Here is a 20072-nt window from a genome sequence, read left to right as displayed (position 1 = left end):
CAAAGAGAAAACAGCCAAAGCTCAAAGTGGGACACGGAGGCACTCTTGATGCCGAGGCGGAGGGCGTCCTTGTGATAGGTGTTGGCGGGGCGACAAAGCAACTGAGCCAGTTTTTAGCCTGTGACAAGAGCTACGAGGTGAGCCGAGGCGCTAATTAGGGTTCAAGCTGGCATTGATGCTCACTTTCATTTTTTTTTTATCGCATGGTCGTCTGGCCTTGCACCAGTTTGATGTTGAGCTAGGACGTCGCACCACGACATTGGACGTCGATGGTGAGGTCGAGGCCGAGGCCCCCTTTGAGCATGTGACAGCGGATATGCTGCAGGTGCGTGCAGGTCATGCTCAGCTCGCCACGCGAGCCTGATGTCCTTTCTGACTGTGGACAACGCCTGACACCTTGAACCCGAGTATGACGTGATATCATACATTCTCAGACGCCTTGGGCTGAAGCGCTGACTGGTACCTTGACTGCTGTGACTCTTCTAGGCGGCACTGAACGAGTTTGTTGGAGATATTATGCAAATTCCGCCCCGGTACAGTGCTTTACGCATTGATGGCAAACGACTCTCAGACCACGCACGTTCTGGCACGCCGGTTGATCCCCAGCCGCGTCCTGTTCGGGTCTTGGCTGCTCAGCTTCAAGCCTACGTGGCACCAGTCGCAACTATCGGTGCGTTCACACCTTCACTGTGCTGGGGCGGCTTTTGACCACGACAGGTTATTGTTCGACTCACAGGGTGCTATTTCGTCTGTGTTCTTGCATAAACTTTCAGCGGTGACCTGTGGGGGTGGTTTTTATGTGCGCAGTCTAGCCCGAGATTTGGCATGGAAGGTCCAGTCTGAAGGCCATGTCACGCGCCTGGTGCGCACGCGACAAGGTCGCTTCGACTTGAGCGCAGCTTTGCCGGTACGGACATGTGCCGGCCATGGCATCCAATGATTTGAACGACAAGCATCTAAGATCTTGTACCCGACCTCCCGCCGCTGTGCCATGCTCAGGAAGATGCTTGGACCCCAGCCCAGCTTGAGGCGGCTCTTGCTGCTAACAACAAAAGAGAGGAGCAACACCTTCGGGTTAACGGCTAGAACTGCTTTTGACATTCAACCGTAACATAAGTTATGCTTTCTAAGCGATTGCGCTGGTTTTGGCGGGAAAAAAAAGGTATCACCACACACTGCATTGAGGCCCATGCATGCACACCTCGAATATCCCATATGAATGGCATCCGCCACAGCATCGACCAGAGGGAGGACGTAAGCACAGTTGCATATGCTCGAGCCTGCACCGCCACCCGCAGTCGCTTTCTTCACCTGCCCCTCAACCCATCCCTTTGATCTGTTGTTGAATATCATGACATTGGTTGTTGTTTGCATGTGTGTGTGTGTGTGTTTTGGCGCGTAACACGTGAATTCGGCGCCTTTTTTTCTCTCTTACTTCTCTCTCTCTCTCTCTCTCTCTCTCTCTCTCTCTCTCTCTCTCAGTGGACTTGTTGCTGGCTGGCCCGGCCTTCTTCAGTCTTGTTGGCACGGCGGCTGATTGAGATTCAACACTGAGATCTCAACACTACGAGCCAAGGGCGTCGGCCACTGGCACAAGTGACACTGGGTGAGGCATTTGGTTTGGCACAGTATGGAATTTGAAACTCTCAGTCTCTGAGACTTCTCTCGTCTCCTGGTCTCGCTGTCCTCTGGTCTCACCGTGTGCGTCCGCGCCTTCAACAGCAGACCACTGAATGACAGCATTTGTTGATTGCGCGCGCTGAGATACACGCTCAGCCTCCCTTGCCACTATGTCTGAGGAACACCCGGCCAGTGTATGCCATCAGTACCACCTCTTGGACAAGATTGGCGAGGGCACCTACGGTGCCGTCTTCAAAGCCCGTGTCAAGGAAGTGGAGACAAATCACAGCCTCCTAGAGAATGGTGAGCACTGCGCCAACTCCACTCACCTTTTCCTTGTATCTCCTCAATGACCCCCGGCTTGTCGCTTGTGCTGCGGTCGCAGGCATCAACTTTGTTGCAATCAAGCGCATTCGAGCGTCGGTATGATTGATGCTCATGCCCCTCTGACGCACCTTGCCCCCTTGAAAAACGCTGCGTGCGCTCATCTGACCTGACCACTCTTGCTCATCCACCCCATTGACCACTCCCACTCATCCACCCCAACGTAGCCACAAGACGAAGGTGTCGCCGTGTATGTCTTGGTCGTGCCTTGCCAGCATCCTGCACAATTGGCCGCGGGCCCAGTCTGCGACAGCAGCAATGGTTGTAAGCCGCCCCTGACCTCCCAATGCACCATTCTCATTCCAACCCCTTGCGCATTTTGCTTTTACCAGTGTCACCATTCGAGAAATTAGCATCCTGAACAAGCTGCAACATGATAACATTGTCTGGTACGCCGACGCCCCTTCCCCCGACCTCTGCCCCGAGCTGCTGCCAGCTACCCACTCATGCTTGTGTTCAACACTGAGGTCAGCTTGCACCAGCTGATCGATGCTGGAGACATGATGTACCTGGTCTTTGAATTTTTTGAGCGCGATCTCTCCACCTACTTTCAACAAATTGCACCCAACAGAATGGACCGTGACCTTGCACACGTACGTGCTTGCACCCCTCTACCCCTCCCTCGCCCTGCCTATCAACCTGGCACCCCCCTGGCGCCCCCCCCTTTCTAGCTGCACAATCATGGGCCCACTCGTGGCTTCAAGCCTCATGCCACGTTACCCCACTTCTGCCATGCCATTGTGTTCCACACCCACACAGAGCTACCTGCATCAGCTTTTCGACGGTCTTGCATATTGCCACGCCCGACTGATCATCCATCGTGACATCAAGCCTCAGGTATGTCCCGAATTTGCCCCCTTTTGACCAACCGAGATTTCTCCGCTTGAACTGATGGCCCGTGATTATACGTACCCTCTGCGTGCAGAATCTGCTGATCGACGAACTCGGGCACATCAAAATTGCGGATTTTGGTCTTGCACGCCGTGTCAACCTGCCCAGTCGACCCTACACGCCAAATGTACGCTCAAAGCTTTCTGAACAGTCTTCAATGTACCCTGAACAGCATCCAAGCCGTTGATTCGCCTTTTTCCAATACTATCTGGTGCTAAATCTAACCCGAGCGTTCCCTGGCCCCACACACAGACACAAACGCTCTGGTATCGTGCCCCTGAGCTCCTATTGCATTCACATACATACGGGGCCGCCGTCGACCTCTGGAGCATGGGCTGCCTGATGGCTGAGATGCTCACTGGCAACTCAATCTTTATGGGACGCGATGAGATTGACATGATCACCCGCATCTTCCGGTCAGCTTTTGTTGCCGCTCGTTTTCATCGCGGTTGATTGTGCGACTGACGCATTGACGCCTGCCTGGCTCTCACCTTGTCTCATCCGGTGCTCCTTCAGACTCCTTGGTATGCCTACTGAAGATGAATGGGCGCGTGCTGCTCTTCCCTCTGGCTTTCGTGGATTCAACGCTCCACGGCGCACAATGGCTGGCATCTTTCCAGCCCTATCGCCTGAAGACGTGGAACTTCTGAACGTCAGTGCGCTTCCCCCCATGTTTCGCCCATACCTGACTGTGCGACTGCCCAGGATATCGTGATGGTTGTGCTTGCTTCTGGGAGTGTGAAAAAAGAAGAAGCTCATTTGCCTGGTGTTGTTTTTCTAGCAACTGCTCACGTACAAGCCCGAGCATCGTATTGATGCCTATAGCGCCTCGATGAGCCCGCTGTTTGAGCGTTTCCGGTGTTAGCCTACTCGGGTGATGTCACCCTGCTACCAAACAATTTGCATGTCACTTTAGTGTAATCGCGTTTGGGTGCCGTGCCGTCCAGCCGTGTTGTCCTGCCGCGTTGTCCCGCTGTCATACTGCCACATTTGGCTTGCTTCAGGATACCTCTGTCCTGCCACTTTCATCTCGAGTCGAGCGCGTTGCATCGCTTGTTTTATGTCGACATTGTGTGTTCTTCGCCCCCTTCTTCACTCTCTCTTTTACTCTCCCTCTCCTCTCGCTCTCGTATGGGCTTTGCCGCGCGCCTTCTGGCATTACTCGTAGCCCTGCGCTCCTGGTCACTTTTCCTTCTCTCTCTCTCTCTCTCTCCCTCTCTCTCTCTCTCTCTCTCTCTCTCTCTCTCTCTCTCTCTCTCTCTCTCTCTCTCTCTCTCTCTCTCTCTCTCTCTCTCTCTCTCTCTCTCTCTCTCTCTCTCTCTCTCTCTCTCTCTCTCTCTCTGTGGGAGACAGAAACTTCTGATGGGATCGCTTGCGCCTCCCACCTCTCAGCGAATTTGCTGCCTTGGCAGCCGAGTCATCTTTCAATCGATTCCTGCTTATCAATACCCTGTTGGGCAGTGGCATGAGCCTCAGATTGGCAAACTTAAGACGGCGCTTTGTCATCGATACGACGTGAGATCGAGGTGTTACAACCCGTATTTCGCGCGCAACCCTGCTAGCCCTGCTTGCACCCGAACATCGTTCGCCTCGCGCTTTGCCTGCCGTTGCACCTTGCGGGCTTGGCGCTGCCGTTTAGCAGCAGCAAACGTTTCTTGCATAGATGCCTCTTCCTCACGTATCAACCGTTCAATCTGAATACCCAGGTCAACCCCGTCCACACACACACACACACACACACACACACACACACACACACACACACACACACACACACACACACACACACACACACACACACACACACACACACATGAGGTCACTCAGAGCGTAGGCCCCCAAAGGACCCTTTGTGCCAACCCAAATGTCAACTCTGCTTGCGGTGGTCCACAGCGATAGGCAAACCCAAGCAAGTCCACACAGACCTCGCGCAGAGACATGCCGATATAGGTCTTGCTCTTGGGTCTCGGACCCGGCGGAGCTGTACATGCGCGTGTATGTGAGGAGAGTAATTACTACATCGACTCGGGCAAGCGATGCTTCGCCGCCCGCTTGCATTCAAAACGAAAACATACCTCGACTTTTGACACCTCCATTGGTGTCGGTGGAGTCCTTCGTGGCACTTTTGCGCTCGAGGGGAACTCGGGACTGCAGTCGGGCAAAGGCTGCCGAGAGTCGCTGGAAAGCCGCATTGGCTCCAGCATCAGTACACTTGTCTGGATGCACCAGCCGACACAACCTGTGTGTGATGTGTGGCAGCAGCTTGACTGAGACAACTGTACATGGCTAGCTCTGACCAGTGGCCATGCCCGGTGCCATGCCCTGTGCTCGACAGATAGATGGTGCGGCCAACAAACCCGAGAAACTTTTTCCGAAGGGTGAGCACGTCGGGTGGTTGTCGCAAAGCAAACACCTCCAAGTCATCCCGTGCAGCACAAATGTGCTGCACGGCCATTTGTTGCTGCTCCTGCGTCATGGTTCTGCTCACCCCGTCTGCTCATCCTACACCATCATCCTGCTGCACTGACACGACGGCTCTCCACAGTCGCTGCGGCAAACGCGCCTCTTCCATAAAAAAGGCACTCAATCAACCACCACTGCCCCACAACAGCAAAGTGCATCCGCCCATCGATCACGAGCAACTGAACCGACGATCAGCCCCCTAAAAAAAAAAAAGAGAGAGACAGAGAGTTTGAGAGAGAGAGAGAGAGAGAGAGAGAGAGAGAGAGAGAGAGAGAGAGAGTTTGAGAGAGAAGAGAGAGAGAGAGAGAGAGAGAGAGAGAGAGAGAGAGAGAGAGAGAGAGAGAGAGAGAGAGAGAGAGAGAGAGAGAGAGAGTTTGAGAGAGAGACGAAATAAAATTTTATTTTTTATTTTTCGATTTTGTTTCGAGGAGCAGCGGTAACAGCAAGTGGCGGTGGGGGGTGCTGGTGCGTGAGTTTGAGTGGCAAATGTGGTGCAGGAGGGGACGGGTAAATCAGCTTCAAGTGCAAGGCAGAGCTGAGGCTTCAGACTGCCATAATCGCCTCGCTTACCGTTGAATCGCGGCTTGTAACAGAGCGCCCCTGCCTTCTTTTGTGGACACCTGCATCATGAGTGTGCGCGATAGCAGCGCTGCCGCTTCACCGGCCCTAGCTGTGGTGAGCCCTCCCGGCTGATCCCCATGCGCTCGTCCGTTTATGTGCGCAGCATCAGGTTCTCACCTGCTCACTCTACCCCTTGGCTCAGCGAAACTCCAGTGCATCTTCCGTGGCCCGCACCCTCAGTACGTGCTGGCTCTTCGCTTTCGTGCCGTACCCTCTTCCTCTTGATCAGTCGTGTTTATATCTACGCATATCAACCCTCGATGCTCTGACCTGGCCCATGTTCCTGCCAATCTTTTCCGAAAACAGGCCTTCGCAAGTCCCTCAACTCCTCTGTCACCTCAAACGACCTGGATGAGCCTTATGAGCAGCTTGCTGCAGATTCCAAATCCGCTGTCATCATCCTCGGCAGCATCAACGTTGACATTATCGCTGAAGTGCAACAGCTGCCCACCGTACGCTCTCCTGGCTCTCTCGCCTCTCCCGTCCTTCCTTCTCACCTGACCTTCAACGTTTGAGCTCGATTGATGTCGTTCATGATCTGATATCGCACCCCCTGGTGTGTGTCTGAGGAACGCTCGCCTCACAAAGCTTGATCACCTCGTTTAGTTGAATACCAGTGTCCCAGCCAATGACAGTCGGATCGAGCCCGGCGGCAAGGGTCTCAATGAAGCCGTGGCCTCGGCTCGCTTGGGCGTCCATACCTTTTTTGTGGGTCGCATGGGTAATGATGAGCTCCGCCCTGTGGTATACACCGCCATCCAAGCCTGTGGTGGATTCTTGAAGAGCTGTATCACTGAGGTGTGTCACTCAACTTTATACGCCATCAAAGCCAAAGGCGTTGCTCAATTCAATCCTTGGACGACTGATTTTTCCATTAGATGGGAGCCGACGAAGAAGGCGACGAAGCTGGTCATTACGATACCGGCAATGCTTTGATCATCAACTGCAAGGTAGTCTGCCGGCGTCTTGGCGTGCACGCTGTCATGCGCAATTTTATTCACTTTCAGTACTCTCCCGACGCGCATCGTTGTCTTGCTGGGTGGCAGGGCGGCCGAGGGGGCACAGCAGGCACCGAGGGCAAATATACCTGTTCCTACGCCGGAGTCAACCACAAGATGACCATGGACAAAGAGTTTGCTGGACTCAAAGCTGAGTTGGAGCGCTGTAAAGCTCAAGACAAGAACATTGTTTTTCTAACACAGCTCGAGGCCATGGCTCCGAGCGCTAGTGTCTCCCCCGAAGCCAACGTTGTACTTCAGGTTTGTGATCCCAAAGTATCCTCTAGCTTGATAGCCTCCTGTTTTTGCTTTCTTTTCAGGCCAGGTCTTGCACGTCCCATACACACACTGCAGCGCTGAGCTTGGTCTGGACCCTCCTTGGGCCGCTTTTGTCTAGGCCTGTCGCTTGGCACGCGAGATGGACATTCCCGTCTATGTGAAATATGCTCCCTACCGTGATGATGGCATCTGCTTGCTCGAGTATGCTGATACCGTCATTCTGAACGAATACGAGCTCATGAGGATGCGCAACGAACTTTGCAACCCACCAGAGTACGTAGATCGAGAACCAAAGACCCACACGCGTGCCCGTCGCCTCGCCCGCGGGCTTTTTGTTACTCTTCAATGATTCACCATGTCTACCGATCCGTAGCGAGTCCAAGTCGAACCCAGTGACCAACCTTGTGCGAGCTTTTGAATATGCTTGCGCAATTGCGGTACGCAAACACATGCAGCATGTGCACTCTTGTGGAAAAGGCCGAACATGTTCTCCCTGCCCCTGTCTTCGCTCATCGCCTATTTTTTTTTTTTTTTTTTTTATATACTTTTTTTACTTTTTTTACTTTTTTTTTTCTTCCTTTTTCTTCCTTTTTCTCTTCTTCTGTCTTCTTTCTCAATAACCAACCGTCAAATACATCTAACGTACATGCTATGGTGACCGGGAGCAGAATCAGTCGCCACAACTTCGCCGCATCGTGTTTGTTTCCGGCTTTGGCACCATGAGTGTGGAGTTTGACTCGCTCAGCAATGGCACGACTCAAGCTTCAAGTTCTTCCCGATCGGTCGTGGATCTGCAAGTCGTACCCTCTTTCAAGTCACGTCGTTTTGGTGGTGTTGTTGGCGCTGCCGATGCTCTGACTGGTGGGCTTGTGGCTGGCATGGCTGCCGGTCTCAGCATGGTACAAAGCATCATTCAGGGCAATGTGTGCGCCGCGATTTGTATCGAGGTTTGTCCATACGCGTGGCGATTAAAAAGTGCTCACACGCACATCCGCGATCACCCACTCACGCCAGCAACCTTCCTCGTTGACAGGATGCAGCAGCGCAGGCCGCCATGCCAAATAAGGAAGAAGTTCAATCCTTCTTGCATGATACCAGCACACAACTGGATCTTGACATCAACGATGACTTTCCGCTCGGTCCCAGCGATGACCTGAGGCTCAAAACTTTGGATATCTCTTGGGCAAAGGCAGTGCTATCAAACCAACAAGTGACGCACCTCGAACCAGCGCCTTGCAATTATCAACATCTGTCAGATCTGCACTTGAGTGTTTTCGCCGGTGCTTGGACCCGAGCCCGCTCCATCGTCCGAGCCTACGCCAGCCTTGACCATGAGTCGCTCTTGCAGCAGCTCAAGCAAAAGGATCGATATGGACGGACTGTGCTATCTTACGCACGCAATGCAAAAGATTCCGAAGCCGCTGAAATTGCCGATGCTCTGTGCTTTCTCCGACTACTCTATGAGCACGCCGACTCATCTGAACTAAAGGATTTGGCCGAGTTTAAGCATTTGACCGGGCGGATTTTTAGTGCGTTGAATGGCCTTGAAGTTGTCTTTCGAATGTCTGAGCTGTCTACTAGGGATGAGTATTATTGACTGAAAAGTTGGCTCACGTTTGGGTCTGGGAAACCTCGGCTGAAATGATCGTAGGTTCGCAGAATCCCAAAAAGTCTCCTTTGGCCACAGCAGATGCCCCCAATGCTTTTGCCAACTCGGTTGCAGAGTCTAAAACCCCTTTGGTTCAAGTTTTAGTGGCTTACTGCTTCCATTACTTTCAAATGCGGAGCGAGCCTGGCACCCTCGACTTGGGGCGTTTTACATGTGACGTCATTGACACTGCTCTCTGTCATCCCGATGCCGAGGAAAATGCCCCGCATTTTTGCGAGATTCTCTCTGGCACCGATCGAGAGGTACCCCGTGCTTTCTGTCAGCAGATATCGGAGGATTACCGCCATGTTCGCGTCTTGATCTGACCCACCCACCCCCGCCTGACTTGCTCAGGACCATTTCCTGTTTGGTGCCACCCAAGGAGCCTGTCACAATATCATTGCCAACTGGAATGGCTGGTGTGGCCGAGATTGGGGCGCTCACTTACCATCGGCTAGCGACAAGGAACTCGGGCGCGGGTCGCGGTAAGTACATGCAACTAACTGTACATGTTTGTTCGCCTCACGCTGGCAGCGCTTGGCCATGCTCTTTTGAGAAACAGAGCTGTCTCTCAACGCTCGGTTGTTTGCATAGCAACATCTTGCACGCCGCCGTGTTGGCCCCTTGGCAGGAGCCAGATCAAGCCGTGTCCATCATTGTCGATGCCCTTCGAGGCACAACTGCCCTTCACCAAGACAGGCACCCTGTGTCCTCCCCCGACAATGCAGCTGACTCTCAATGGACGCCACAACAACAAAAAATTGTTCTATCCATTTCTCAGCTTCTGGGAAGCACTAGCAAGGATGCTGACAGCAAAACGCCTGGTAGGACTTTCTGTGCAACAGATGATGTCGGTCATGACCTGTTTGCTCAAGCTACTGATTGCTGCAAATCAATCGCGACCTGGAGGTGGTATTCTTCTTTCTTTCTTTCTTGTAACTTTCTGGTCTCATGTCTCCTGTTGCCATTTGACTGCACTTTGACTGGCGTAGAACAACTGAGTGCAAGCACGAGCAAAGGTGCAAAAGTCATTGAAAAACTACGCAAAGCAGGTTTGTGGGGACGAATCCTTGGAGCCTTGAGCTCATCGCAATCAACGGCAGAGTCTGGAGGGCTGACTGGCTCACTGTCACCGGCGGTGTGTCACAGCACGACTCAAAGACGTCTTCATCAGCTACAAGCACGAGTGTCACGACGACACAGTGAACGCGTATGTCATGCAGCGGAAATGCCTTGATGTCAATTCAAAATGTTCTATCCGGCTCTCATAGTCCGAGGTCTCTCATAGGTCTCTCCGTCAGTTGGATAAGCTTGGCGTGAGCTTCTTTGTGGACCGCGAAATTCAGGGGTTTGTGAATTGCGACGCCACTTGCTGCGCTGTGTGTGCACTATACGGGGCCGGGTTTGGCCAAACTGAGCAAACATAACCTGCTTTTCCTCCATTTGTATAGAAGCGAGGACTGGCGCAAAGTTGTAACCTCACAGATTTCGTATTGCCACATCTTTGTGGTACTTTTCTCGACGGGCTGGTCCAAATCCCAGTACTGTCGTGCGGAAGCTGAAAATGCTCGTAGCAAAAAGTTTATGGTGTTTGTTTTAGACCCCGTGAACGAGCCTGTTGATGATGAGACACGCCTAATTTTGCCGGTATGGCCAGCGCCATGCCCACATACCCCGTCATGCATGGTGCCTATCAGCAAGTCCTCCCGAGGTAACCTTGTGCCTCATCATATGCATGTCGCATTTAGTCCGAGTATCAGGATTTTTCTTTTTCAGAGCAAAACAATGATGGTGGTGCTGCCAGCATTGAAGCGTTTTGCAAAGAGGTGGGTTTTTCTGAATTGGAGTGCATATCAAAAGTTTGAACGCTGACTATGAACACCGTGGTACCTGATTGGCTTATGATAGGTGCTGACGGCCAGTCGTGATGTCCACCCCTCTGCCATTGCTGCTAGCAGGGCAAGCAATGTGGTAAGACGCTCATTTGCACACGCGTTCAGAAAGCATGTCGAAAACCGCGCATCAGGTTGATCTAGCATCTGTTCTCGTACCTCGTGCTCCAAATTGATAGGATCCCTTATTCGCCGAAAGCAAGATGCATCGGCGTGATGTTGTTGTCTTTTGCAATCCGGAAGACGTCGAGAATGTGATCATGCCTTTTGATGCATTTCTCCGGACCAAGGCCTCGCATCTCCGGAACCGCTTGTGTTTCCGTCGAGTGTACGTCGTTTGTTCGTTCGTCCAGCAATATCTATCCGCACATACATCCTTCTCCACTCCCGGCATATCCTCTCAAGACATCCATCTCCAATCCAATACTTGCAGGTTTGACTCTATGCCAGAAGGCGACGTGCAGTCATATGAATTTGCTGTCTGGTTTGTCAACGATAATGCCAGGTGAGAAAAGGTGACGGGGGTTTTTTTTTTCTTGTTTTTTGTTTTTTATTTGTTTGGTTTTTCTTTTGAAAAGCATTTGCCCCTCATCAGCACTTCCTTTGTAGCAAACTAGCAGAGTTGACCAAGAAACTCAACATTCAGCACTATGGCATCGTCAACATTGACAAGAATAGTTCAAACAACAAATCGCTGGAATTTGTGACCAACACCGACCAGGTTCGCTTTGCTCACTTGCTTTTTTTTTTGGGGGGGGTGATGTGTGTGTGTGTGTGTGTGTGTGTGTGTGTGTGTGTGTGTGTGTGTGTGTGTGTGTGTGTGTGTGTGTGTGTGTGTGTGTGTGTGTGTGTGAAGTCAGCTGTTTCGTGTTGATGGCGAAGTGGTCGAAGTTTTCAAAAATACGCTGATTTTTGCACATCTGTCTGCGTAGCCCGACTTTTTCCTCAACTATAATCAAGCTTGTTTTCAAGACCTTCAATTCCGCCAGTACGTGCGCAAAAAAGACCTTGCCCGCTGTCTTGCGCTACCAGATCAGCATGCTCCCATTGCATGTACTTTTTTTACCGACGGATCAAATGAAACGGCTAAGATCTTGGTAGAAACAATCATTTTCCGCCTTCTGTTTTCGATCTGGGTAATCATCTTAGGCTGGTCAAATTCCTTGAGAGCTGTATAACACCTGATGCAAGTCAACTCGCTTCTCGGCAATCTTCCAGTGACACTGCACCCGGCACGGACTCTGACATCAATGCAGCTGCGGATGCTTCCACACCCTAAAAACTGAGGCCGCGCCTGTGTCGCCGCAAACACAGTCATTAAAAAAACAGATTCACTACGATATGTGCTACATAACATCTTTTGTTCATTTGATTGTTATTTTTGAGACCACCTTATGCAGCATATTCCTTGACCAGTTGACCAGCAATGACAAGGCGCTGGATCTCGGAAGTACCCTCGTAGATCTCAGTGATGCGTGCGTCGCGGTAATGACGCTCAGCCGGCATCTCAGTCACGTAGCCCATGCCTGTATCGAGTCAGAATCAAACACAGGGTATCACCACCACATCGGATGAGAGCTCAAATACGGCTTTGGCCCAAGTGTAGAAGCGAGCGAGCACATACCACCAAGGATCTGAATGGCTTGATGCGATACAAACGTAGCAGCCTCGGATGCCGCCAACTTGCCCATGGCCGCCTCCTTGATAAAGGGCTTGCCCTGTGTCGCAACCCATTCACAATTGAGGCGCACTTGTGCTATGCATGGGCTGTAAAAGGAAGCATTCCGCCTTCCTCACCTCGTCCTTCAGGGCAGCTGCACGCCACGTAAGTAAGCGAGCTGACTCAAGGCGCGTGGCCATGTCAGCCAGCTTCATGCTGATTGCCTGATGAGACACAAGAGGCACGCCCATGCTCTTGCGCTCCTGCGTGACGCAGGATGGTTGAGCCGTGAGAGGAGATACGACGCAGCAAGATCATACTTGCGTCCCGGTGTGCTTTGCCAACGGTTATGGTCCGGTTTACCTGGCCATACGCCACTGCGCAATCGAGCGCGGCTTGCGCAATGCCCAAAGCCTGCGCCGCAATGCCGATACGTCCACCGTCCAGAGTGCCTGATGGGGTGTTGGTGTGGCGGTGAGGGCGCTACCTTCATTTTGGGCGCTGATATTATCCTGCAAGAGCATGGACGTACTCATGGCGATTTTAAAGCCCATGCCTTCCTCGCCCAGAATGTTTGCCGCAGGAATGGCGCAGTCCTCAAAAATGAGGTTGCAGGTGCCCGAAGCACGAATGCCAAGCTACAAAGGTTTATCCAAAATGGACCACCAAACACCGGTTAGAAAGATACTGTAAAACGCAGGACACACGCGATAGCGACCCGACCTTGTCTTCCTTCTTGCCACAAGACAGGCCAGGTGTCTTCTTGTCGACGATAAAAGCACTGATACCCTATTGGAAATCGTTTGTGAGATTGCAATCAGGCCACCTGCGGGGCGTGCGGACAAGGCGAGACAGCGGCGTTGATCGGGCTGGGCTACTGTGTGACGTTATCACCTTGTGCTTGAGTTCCTTGTTGGTGGTTGCAAACACCACGACAGCGTCAGACTCGGGACCTGGTGTTGAGAGGCAAGAAAGCGTGTGAAGAGATGGATACTCTTAGCTCTGGCCCATGGCGTCGTGAAAGATCAATTTCCACGCAGTGAGAGTCGCAGTTGAGGATGGCCCACGGCACGTACCGTTGGTGATCCAAGCCTTGGTACCGTTGAGAATCCTGCAATAAGCCAGCACCAAGCATATGAGATCATATTGCCATAGGGCATTCACGTCTGCATGCACACGCACCATTGGTCACCCTCACGACGAGCAGTGGTTGAGGCAGCGCCAGCATCGCTGCCGTTTCCGGGCTCGCTCAGGGCGAAGCAGCCAAGCTTCTCCGAGCAAAAGGGTGTCAGAAACTCCGCCTTTTGCTCTTCCGTGCCGTGCTTGCGTACGGGGCTGCCGTAGAGAGACTGCCACGAGCGCAAGAGTCGGTTTAGCGAAGATCAGCACCGCCTCACATCTGGTAAGGTGACCCAAACGTGGGACTACGACAAACGCCTGCGAGCTGGCTGCCTCACCCGACTGACCTTTCTAGCGTCTCCCCCCTTGAATCTCTTTTCCTTCGCGCATCCCTCCCTACTCTTCCTCCTGATACAATACGCCTTTGCACACTCACGTTGTTGACCGACATAATGACACCGGCCGAGGCACAGCCTCGAGACACCTCTTCGAGGGCAATTGCATAGGCCAGGCTATCCAGTCCAGCGCCGCCGTACTCTTCCGGCGTCTCGATGCCCATGAGACCAAGATCATACATCGAGCGCACCTGTCAGAGCAAGCCACTGAAGTCAGCGTAATGGCGGCACCTGCCACCCCAGCTTGATATGATGTTGGCAAAACGTACGGCATCAGCAGGGAAGGTGTGATTGCGATCCCACTCGGCTGCATTTGGGGCCAGTACATTGTCGGCAAAGTCACGGCACGTTTGACGCATCATCTCGTGGGTCTCTGAGAGTCCGCTCAAGCTAACGATGCCAACCCGATCAGTGAGTATAACTTAAGCTTGGGTACAGACCTAGAAGCCATGCTGTGCGTACCCGACGAGGCTGCGGCTCTGCAGGAGCTGACGTGCCGCCAACAGCGGCTGCACGCGTTGGGCAAAGGCAGTACGAAGGGCCATGGCTGGAGGTGGAATGCTACGGGGGCAACACTGTGGACACAGCGATCAGGTCGCCAAATGCAAGGGGTAACATAGGGGGCACGTGAGAGCAGGTGACGAATCCCAGCTGCTGCTAATTTGTGCGTTTCATCGCTCCAGAAGATAACAGAATTGGGCCATGACAAGGAGGTGATCCCTGGTCGCCGCGAAGGCAAGATTTGGGCGGAAGTGGGGGGAAGGGGGGCAAGGGGGGCTGAGCGGTCCCTGCTCAGTGTCGGGGTTTGCGCTGGCAGTTGCCAGCAGCGATGTGTTCCGCCCAATCACGCCTTACATCCGTGTTGGCTGCTCCCAGACAATCACACCAAGATGGCCGTGACTTTTGTCCTGTCTCATGTGCATGCTTGAACCCCCGTGCCCAGCACTGTGCCGTTGGCGAGCAGGCTATAGAGCGCTGCCATTTGCATATGTCACACACCTCGACGACGGGAAAGAAGAAAATACATCAACACACACACACACACACACACACACACATGAGGCTGCAATATACAGTTGACGAATGCAGTGAAGAGTGTGTTCGTGTTGAGACGAATTTTGGCATGATTTTGGCAGAATAAAAAATAATTTCAGGGACGTACGCCTGTCGAGCTGTGAGAATTGGCTGCGCATCATGCGTCCAATCATATGGGATGAGATACCAGGGGCAATGGGAAGTAAAGCACCTCGTTTACAAGTTGCTGGCAGGCGTCAACAATGATACATTTGAACGTTCACAACAACATGTGTATGTGAAGCGAGTACTATAAGCAGAAGCAAACAAGTCAACAACATTCACACCGTTGACACGATTGCAAATGGCTCTGTAAGCCAGAGCCTACCATGGACTACAGCCGGATGTCTTTCTCATCATCAAAACGCTGCCCAGCCAAGAGCCAGCCATAGAAAAACCTCACGTCAATTATCAGTCGTTCAGAAGATACGGAGCCCGGCAGCGCCAAGCATAACACGCTATATCGGTATGCGGCCACGCACATCAGGGTACACGCGCGCAAGGTGCCACGGTCGGCACACATAGTACGCTATTATTCACAACAGACCTCGACCCCAACCATAGGGTCCCTACTTATCACGGTTGAGGTCAAAGGGGTTGTCATTGATCGTATCATGAATCTCAAGGAACAGCGGGATATATGCCAAAAAGTCCAGAAAATCTGCCTCCGTGCGTCCACCCTCGCCAAATTTATCCAACACGAGACGTTCGTGAATCTCAGAGATACGGCCAGCACGCAACTCATGGCTCAGGTCGTCGAGCGACACACTGCCAGCCCGGCGCTCGTCCAACAAATAAAACAGCTCCTTGCACTTTTCAATCTTCACCGCCAACGCCTCTACATCCAGGGCGTTAATCAAACCTGCACAAACGCAGCGCAAATGCGTCAGGGGGCCAAAGCAAGGCAGGACACATGGACATAGAAAGCAGCACGAGGAGGCGCGTGCAAGAGCTGCACGAACAGACCTTTGACCATTCGATCGAGGCTGGCGACCCGCTGAGAGAGCGCTGCAATGACCGAGAAGTAGCTGCACACGGAGATCAAGCAGCCAACGTCTGAGCACGACGCATGCACACCAAGCCGCCATACCCACGACAAGCGAGCCAAACACCTGGGTTGATGGTCTTTGGGAAAAGGCAGGACAAGCACACAGCAAAGCCAGGGCCGTACCGGAAGTTAATGCTGCGCCCCTTGCCCAGGTCTAGCACGGTATGTACATAGGTCACTTCGCCATCCGTTATCAGTTCTCTGTTGATGGTTTTGAGACCCAGATCGAGCTCCAGCACTCCAATGGTGTCGTCCTCACGCACAGCAAGGCTCTCAAAAACCGATCTGCATGCACAAGACCAAGCAAAGAGGCAAGTTATGGTCTGTGGCGGCAATGCATGACCAACGGAAGAAGGACATTTCTGAATGGTCAGGAGTACCGATATGCAGCTTCTTGTCCTGGTTGCAGAATGCAGTACTTGGCAAGATAGTCAAGCGCATCGATGCCATGAATGGCGTCAATGCCATCGATGCCAGCAACTGTGACGGGGGCCACCATCACATCTGTACCAGACGACACGAGCACGACAGACCATTAGTGGCTGCACCTAGCCGCCGACAATTTAAAAAAAAAAAAAAAAAAAAAAAAAAAAAAAAAATCATGTACCTGGATGCACAAAGCTGGGGTCTGCATCTGCCTCCATGGCCACATGTTCAGGCATCACACTGTGCGAAAAGAAATAGGGAAAAGAGCAAGCCGACGTCCGAAAGCGCGCATTTTTGACGCAAACCATGCAGACACGGCCAAACCGAAGCAGACGGTGTCAGAACGCGCCATAGACCTCTTCGTCTCCAGCGAAAGACGGGCCTATCACCAACTCCCCAAACTGAACAGCACCAACCTGAGTCGCCGGCGAGCAGCAGTGGCACCATGGCTTGGATCATGGTCTGATTCTATCCCTGCCTGACTAGCACCGCTGGTGTCTTCCTCTTCCGGCAAAGGTTCAGTAGAAGTGGCGGGCTTGATACGATGCACACCGTGCTTTCGGCGCAATGCCAGGTCTCGCGACTAGACATTACCAGCACAACAACCACCAGTGAGCCATGAAACACGTGCGGGTCAATACAAATATTGTGACAAGCGAGGGTCAAATAGTTGTGGTACAAAACATTACGCTCAAAACGTGCAAACTTCAGGAACGTGATGCCATAAACACGCACCTCTTCCTCAGAGAGCTCTGTGCCATCAGCCAAAACCATGCGTCCCGTTGGCGTGATGTGGGTACCATCGGCCAGCACACGAGTGCCATCCGCCAGCGTCTCCCGGACCTTTGGAAATCGCGAAATTCGTGAGTGACCGCCACAAGACTGCGTCTTATAAAAAAAAAAAAAACATCTTTCGAGCTCGCCAGCGAGCATGTGACGTCTGTATCCGTGTTGCTTGCGCAGCCGTAGGACATGAATGGCCGTACCTCCTGGTCAAACTGCCATTCCAAAGGGCGACGCTGTCGGCGACCACGCCCTGTCGAGCCAAACCTTTCGACATGGCTCGAGTCATCAAGCTCGCTTGTGGCCGACGGGGGCACGGGGGCAAAAGCAACAGTATCATCAGTGATGGCACTACCCGTGGTGTCGAGGTTTAAGGCATCAGGTCCGTCCTCGTCTGCCAGCGAAAAAACGCGAAGAATTGAGCGAAGGAAGCCTGAGCCAGTAGAAGGCAAGGAAAGTCGTACCAGGCGAAGTAGACTCTGGTCCTAGGACGGGCATGGTGAGTACCACACTGGGCCTGGGGAAAGATCAAGAGCGATAAAACACAATATTTTTACATGCGCGCGACTGTGAGCTAGCTGTGTGCATGTACTCGGAATTTGCATGTCCAACTGGCGTCGAATGCAACATACGGTTCCGATGCCGTTGATCGAGGTTCAGGCTCAGGCTCCGAGCTGTCGGTGGGATCAGTGTCTGGAGGTACCTAGTACAGGTAGCGTCAAGTGCGTGGGCACGACAGCTGCTGAGCTACACGTCATTGCGTAGGAGGGATGGCAGCAGAACTCCAGCAAAGGTATTTAAAGAAAGACAAAAGGTCGAACCTCATCAGCTGCGGTAAGAACACCAAAGAGATCGTCGCTGTCGTCCGGGGCAGGAGGAGCAACTACCGTGCCGTCACGAAACAAGCGCGAGCCATCCGGCAGCAGGGTGCTGCCATCCACCAGCCGCAGCGTGCCATTGGCGGCAGCCTGACACACAAGAACAGTGAGCGGCGGGGCGACAATAAGCAAGGCGGTGCCTGGAGCGACTGTCGCGCGGGTACAACTCATCAGTCTGGGAGCAACGGTAGCACCAGCAACCCACCTCAACCACGTTGAGTCCTCGGGGTACAAACGAGTTTTTAGTCAAGCGTTTTCGAAGCTCTCGGTCGGTGTACAGTGCATTCCTAGGGACATACAAGTGATAGGCGTGGCCCAGATCATGTGACCCCATCGCGCAAGGTATGGGGCATCTTTTCGGCCGGTGGGAAACATGTAAGCCAAGCGATGGGTTACGACGACACGCACATCTCATTCGAGAGGATGAGGTAGCCACCGCCGACGCGGATCACGCGACAGTTGGACACGCGCTGTCCGGTAAGTCGATAAACCTAGGGATAGAGCAAGAGTGGGGGGTACGAGTTGAGTTTGTGCAGGGGCTTCGGGTGGGTCACACGAATGCAGGCACATAACATGGGGCCTCTGCTAGCTCAAGCTCGAGCACAGATTGGCATGTGAGCAATCCTACCCGTTCTTTAGGCACGCGCGGCGCGTCACGCCAGATGCCACGATCGTGCAAGGTAGCACGGTGATGGAAGGAGAAGAAGGACGGTTCGTTGCTCTGCCAGCTGGCTCCTAACGGCTTGTTGTCTACGGTGCAGTCCGATCGTGCGTGAGATGCGGTAGGGGGTGCATGCACATGGCAGCAGCGTGAAAGTGATTGCCTACATACCCGGAAGGACGCCCAGTGACAGGCGGCGCAATTTTGATGGTAGCTAAATATTTAGGTGCCATGAGCAACCGATAAGTACGACAGTCCAGTCACATGCGTCCAGCAGTGCAAGTCAGGTGCAAGGGTTCCTTTACAGGTGAGTTGCATGCAAAGGCCAGGCCCGAGTAGCGTACTGAGTGGTTGGTGAGGGGTTCAAGCGACGAGCGGCGGCTGTTCCTTCGATGGCGGTGTGCAGCGGGACTTTGAAAGCTCTTTGGCGAGGGGCTGGGCACGGCATTGCCATCGCTGTAGGAAACGGAGGTTTGACGGCTCACGCTGTCGAGGCTGCGCCGGCCACGGAGGTCCAGAGGCGGAAGCCCCCGAGCTCGACTTGGAATGGGCCCAAGACTGGACCGATCCCTATTTTTTGGATCAGGCGAGCCAAGGGCAGCCGGAGGTGGAGGGGTGCCACCAACAGGGGGCAGGCGGCGTAGATCGGGAGGAAAGCTCTGGCGCAATGCTTGTCGGCTGGTGTCGCTGTCACGGTGGTGGGCGCCATGCGATGTCAGGCGCGCCGGCGGTGTGCTGGTCAACGATTCCACCATGTCAAGCGATACGGTCGTGTACATCCCTTCCACCAGCCTTTCCGTACACTTGATTGCCCGATGCTGTGGTGTGCCGGCCGAACTTTACGAACACAGCCGAGCGTAGAGGCGCCCAAGCAAGGTTCGATACGCTTTGCTGGTGCTGCTCCGAACAACTGGGTCCACCAGCAATCAAAAGCCTTCAACCCAGATCTTGCTCCACCTTTGGTTCAATCGGACACCTGGCAGACGGGCTCATCAGCCCATATCAAACGAGCAGCACGTCACGACGGCACAAGGCACGACCCGAGCCGCAGCTGATCGGGCACTTTGCCCCACCGAGCTGTGCCGTCCAAGTGCTTCTTCTTCTCTAATCAAACCCAGCGAACGGTCCCCGCAACAAGTACATCATTTACATCACAAACACAGTAGCTATTACTGTATAATTCAGCTTATTGATCGATGCTGATCTGCAATTACTCCTCTAAACGCTACGAT

The 20072-nt window shown here is 53.1% G+C and overlaps 6 protein-coding genes across 6 annotated transcripts; 3 read left to right on the top strand and 3 right to left on the bottom strand.

Moving 5' to 3' along the window:
• Positions 1-2: 2 nt before the first annotated feature.
• Positions 3-1086, top strand: MONBRDRAFT_13301 (uncharacterized protein; the record flags this gene model as incomplete). Its single annotated transcript, XM_001742722.1, has 5 exons — positions 3-137; positions 227-325; positions 487-670; positions 774-907; positions 1000-1086. Coding segments are annotated over 5 exons (639 nt in total), but the record flags the coding sequence as incomplete, so codon positions are not given.
• Positions 1087-2334: 1248 nt separating this feature from the next.
• Positions 2335-3760, top strand: MONBRDRAFT_13254 (uncharacterized protein; the record flags this gene model as incomplete). Its single annotated transcript, XM_001742721.1, has 7 exons — positions 2335-2393; positions 2477-2597; positions 2764-2841; positions 2930-3022; positions 3148-3311; positions 3412-3547; positions 3677-3760. Coding segments are annotated over 7 exons (735 nt in total), but the record flags the coding sequence as incomplete, so codon positions are not given.
• Positions 3761-5557: 1797 nt separating this feature from the next.
• On the bottom strand, positions 5558-6137 carry MONBRDRAFT_22335 (uncharacterized protein; the record flags this gene model as incomplete). Its single annotated transcript, XM_001742270.1, has 2 exons — positions 5558-5978; positions 6097-6137. 2 exons carry the CDS (start codon positions 6135-6137, stop codon positions 5558-5560), a joined length of 462 nt encoding a protein of 153 aa, XP_001742322.1.
• Positions 6138-6330: 193 nt separating this feature from the next.
• On the top strand, positions 6331-11670 carry MONBRDRAFT_30936 (uncharacterized protein; the record flags this gene model as incomplete). The annotated part of the gene is made up of 20 exons (XM_001742720.1): positions 6331-6431; positions 6597-6777; positions 6858-6929; positions 7026-7238; positions 7375-7529; positions 7630-7693; positions 7925-8203; positions 8290-8785; positions 8908-9167; positions 9259-9389; positions 9536-9816; positions 9897-9956; positions 10054-10142; positions 10176-10252; positions 10356-10551; positions 10653-10730; positions 10813-10875; positions 10976-11124; positions 11230-11301; positions 11406-11670. 20 exons carry the CDS (start codon positions 6331-6333, stop codon positions 11668-11670), a joined length of 3282 nt encoding a protein of 1093 aa, XP_001742772.1.
• A 499-nt stretch (positions 11671-12169) lies between these two features.
• On the bottom strand, positions 12170-14535 carry MONBRDRAFT_34864 (uncharacterized protein). Its single transcript, XM_001742269.1, has 12 exons — positions 14433-14535; positions 14240-14360; positions 14012-14161; positions 13639-13805; positions 13533-13567; positions 13351-13409; positions 13180-13245; positions 12989-13094; positions 12820-12908; positions 12594-12719; positions 12421-12514; positions 12170-12322 (listed from the first exon to the last, which is right to left on the bottom strand). The coding sequence occupies exons 1-12, from the start codon at positions 14513-14515 to the stop codon at positions 12189-12191; spliced, it is 1230 nt and encodes a 409-aa protein (XP_001742321.1). The 5' UTR covers positions 14516-14535; the 3' UTR covers positions 12170-12188.
• A 1078-nt stretch (positions 14536-15613) lies between these two features.
• On the bottom strand, positions 15614-19619 carry MONBRDRAFT_5213 (uncharacterized protein; the record flags this gene model as incomplete). The annotated part of the gene is made up of 14 exons (XM_001742268.1): positions 15614-15906; positions 16011-16072; positions 16216-16377; positions 16473-16596; positions 16700-16758; positions 16935-17101; positions 17254-17361; positions 17505-17695; positions 17766-17818; positions 17934-18004; positions 18123-18269; positions 18385-18466; positions 18588-18670; positions 19185-19619. 14 exons carry the CDS (start codon positions 19617-19619, stop codon positions 15614-15616), a joined length of 2037 nt encoding a protein of 678 aa, XP_001742320.1.
• Between the last annotated feature and the right edge of the window lie 453 nt (positions 19620-20072).

The sequence above is a fragment of the Monosiga brevicollis genome, genomic scaffold (assembly GCF_000002865.3).
Source record: "Monosiga brevicollis MX1 MONBRscaffold_2 genomic scaffold, whole genome shotgun sequence".
Taxonomy (NCBI): domain Eukaryota; class Choanoflagellata; order Craspedida; family Salpingoecidae; genus Monosiga; species Monosiga brevicollis.
This window is presented reverse-complemented; position numbering and strand designations above follow the sequence as displayed.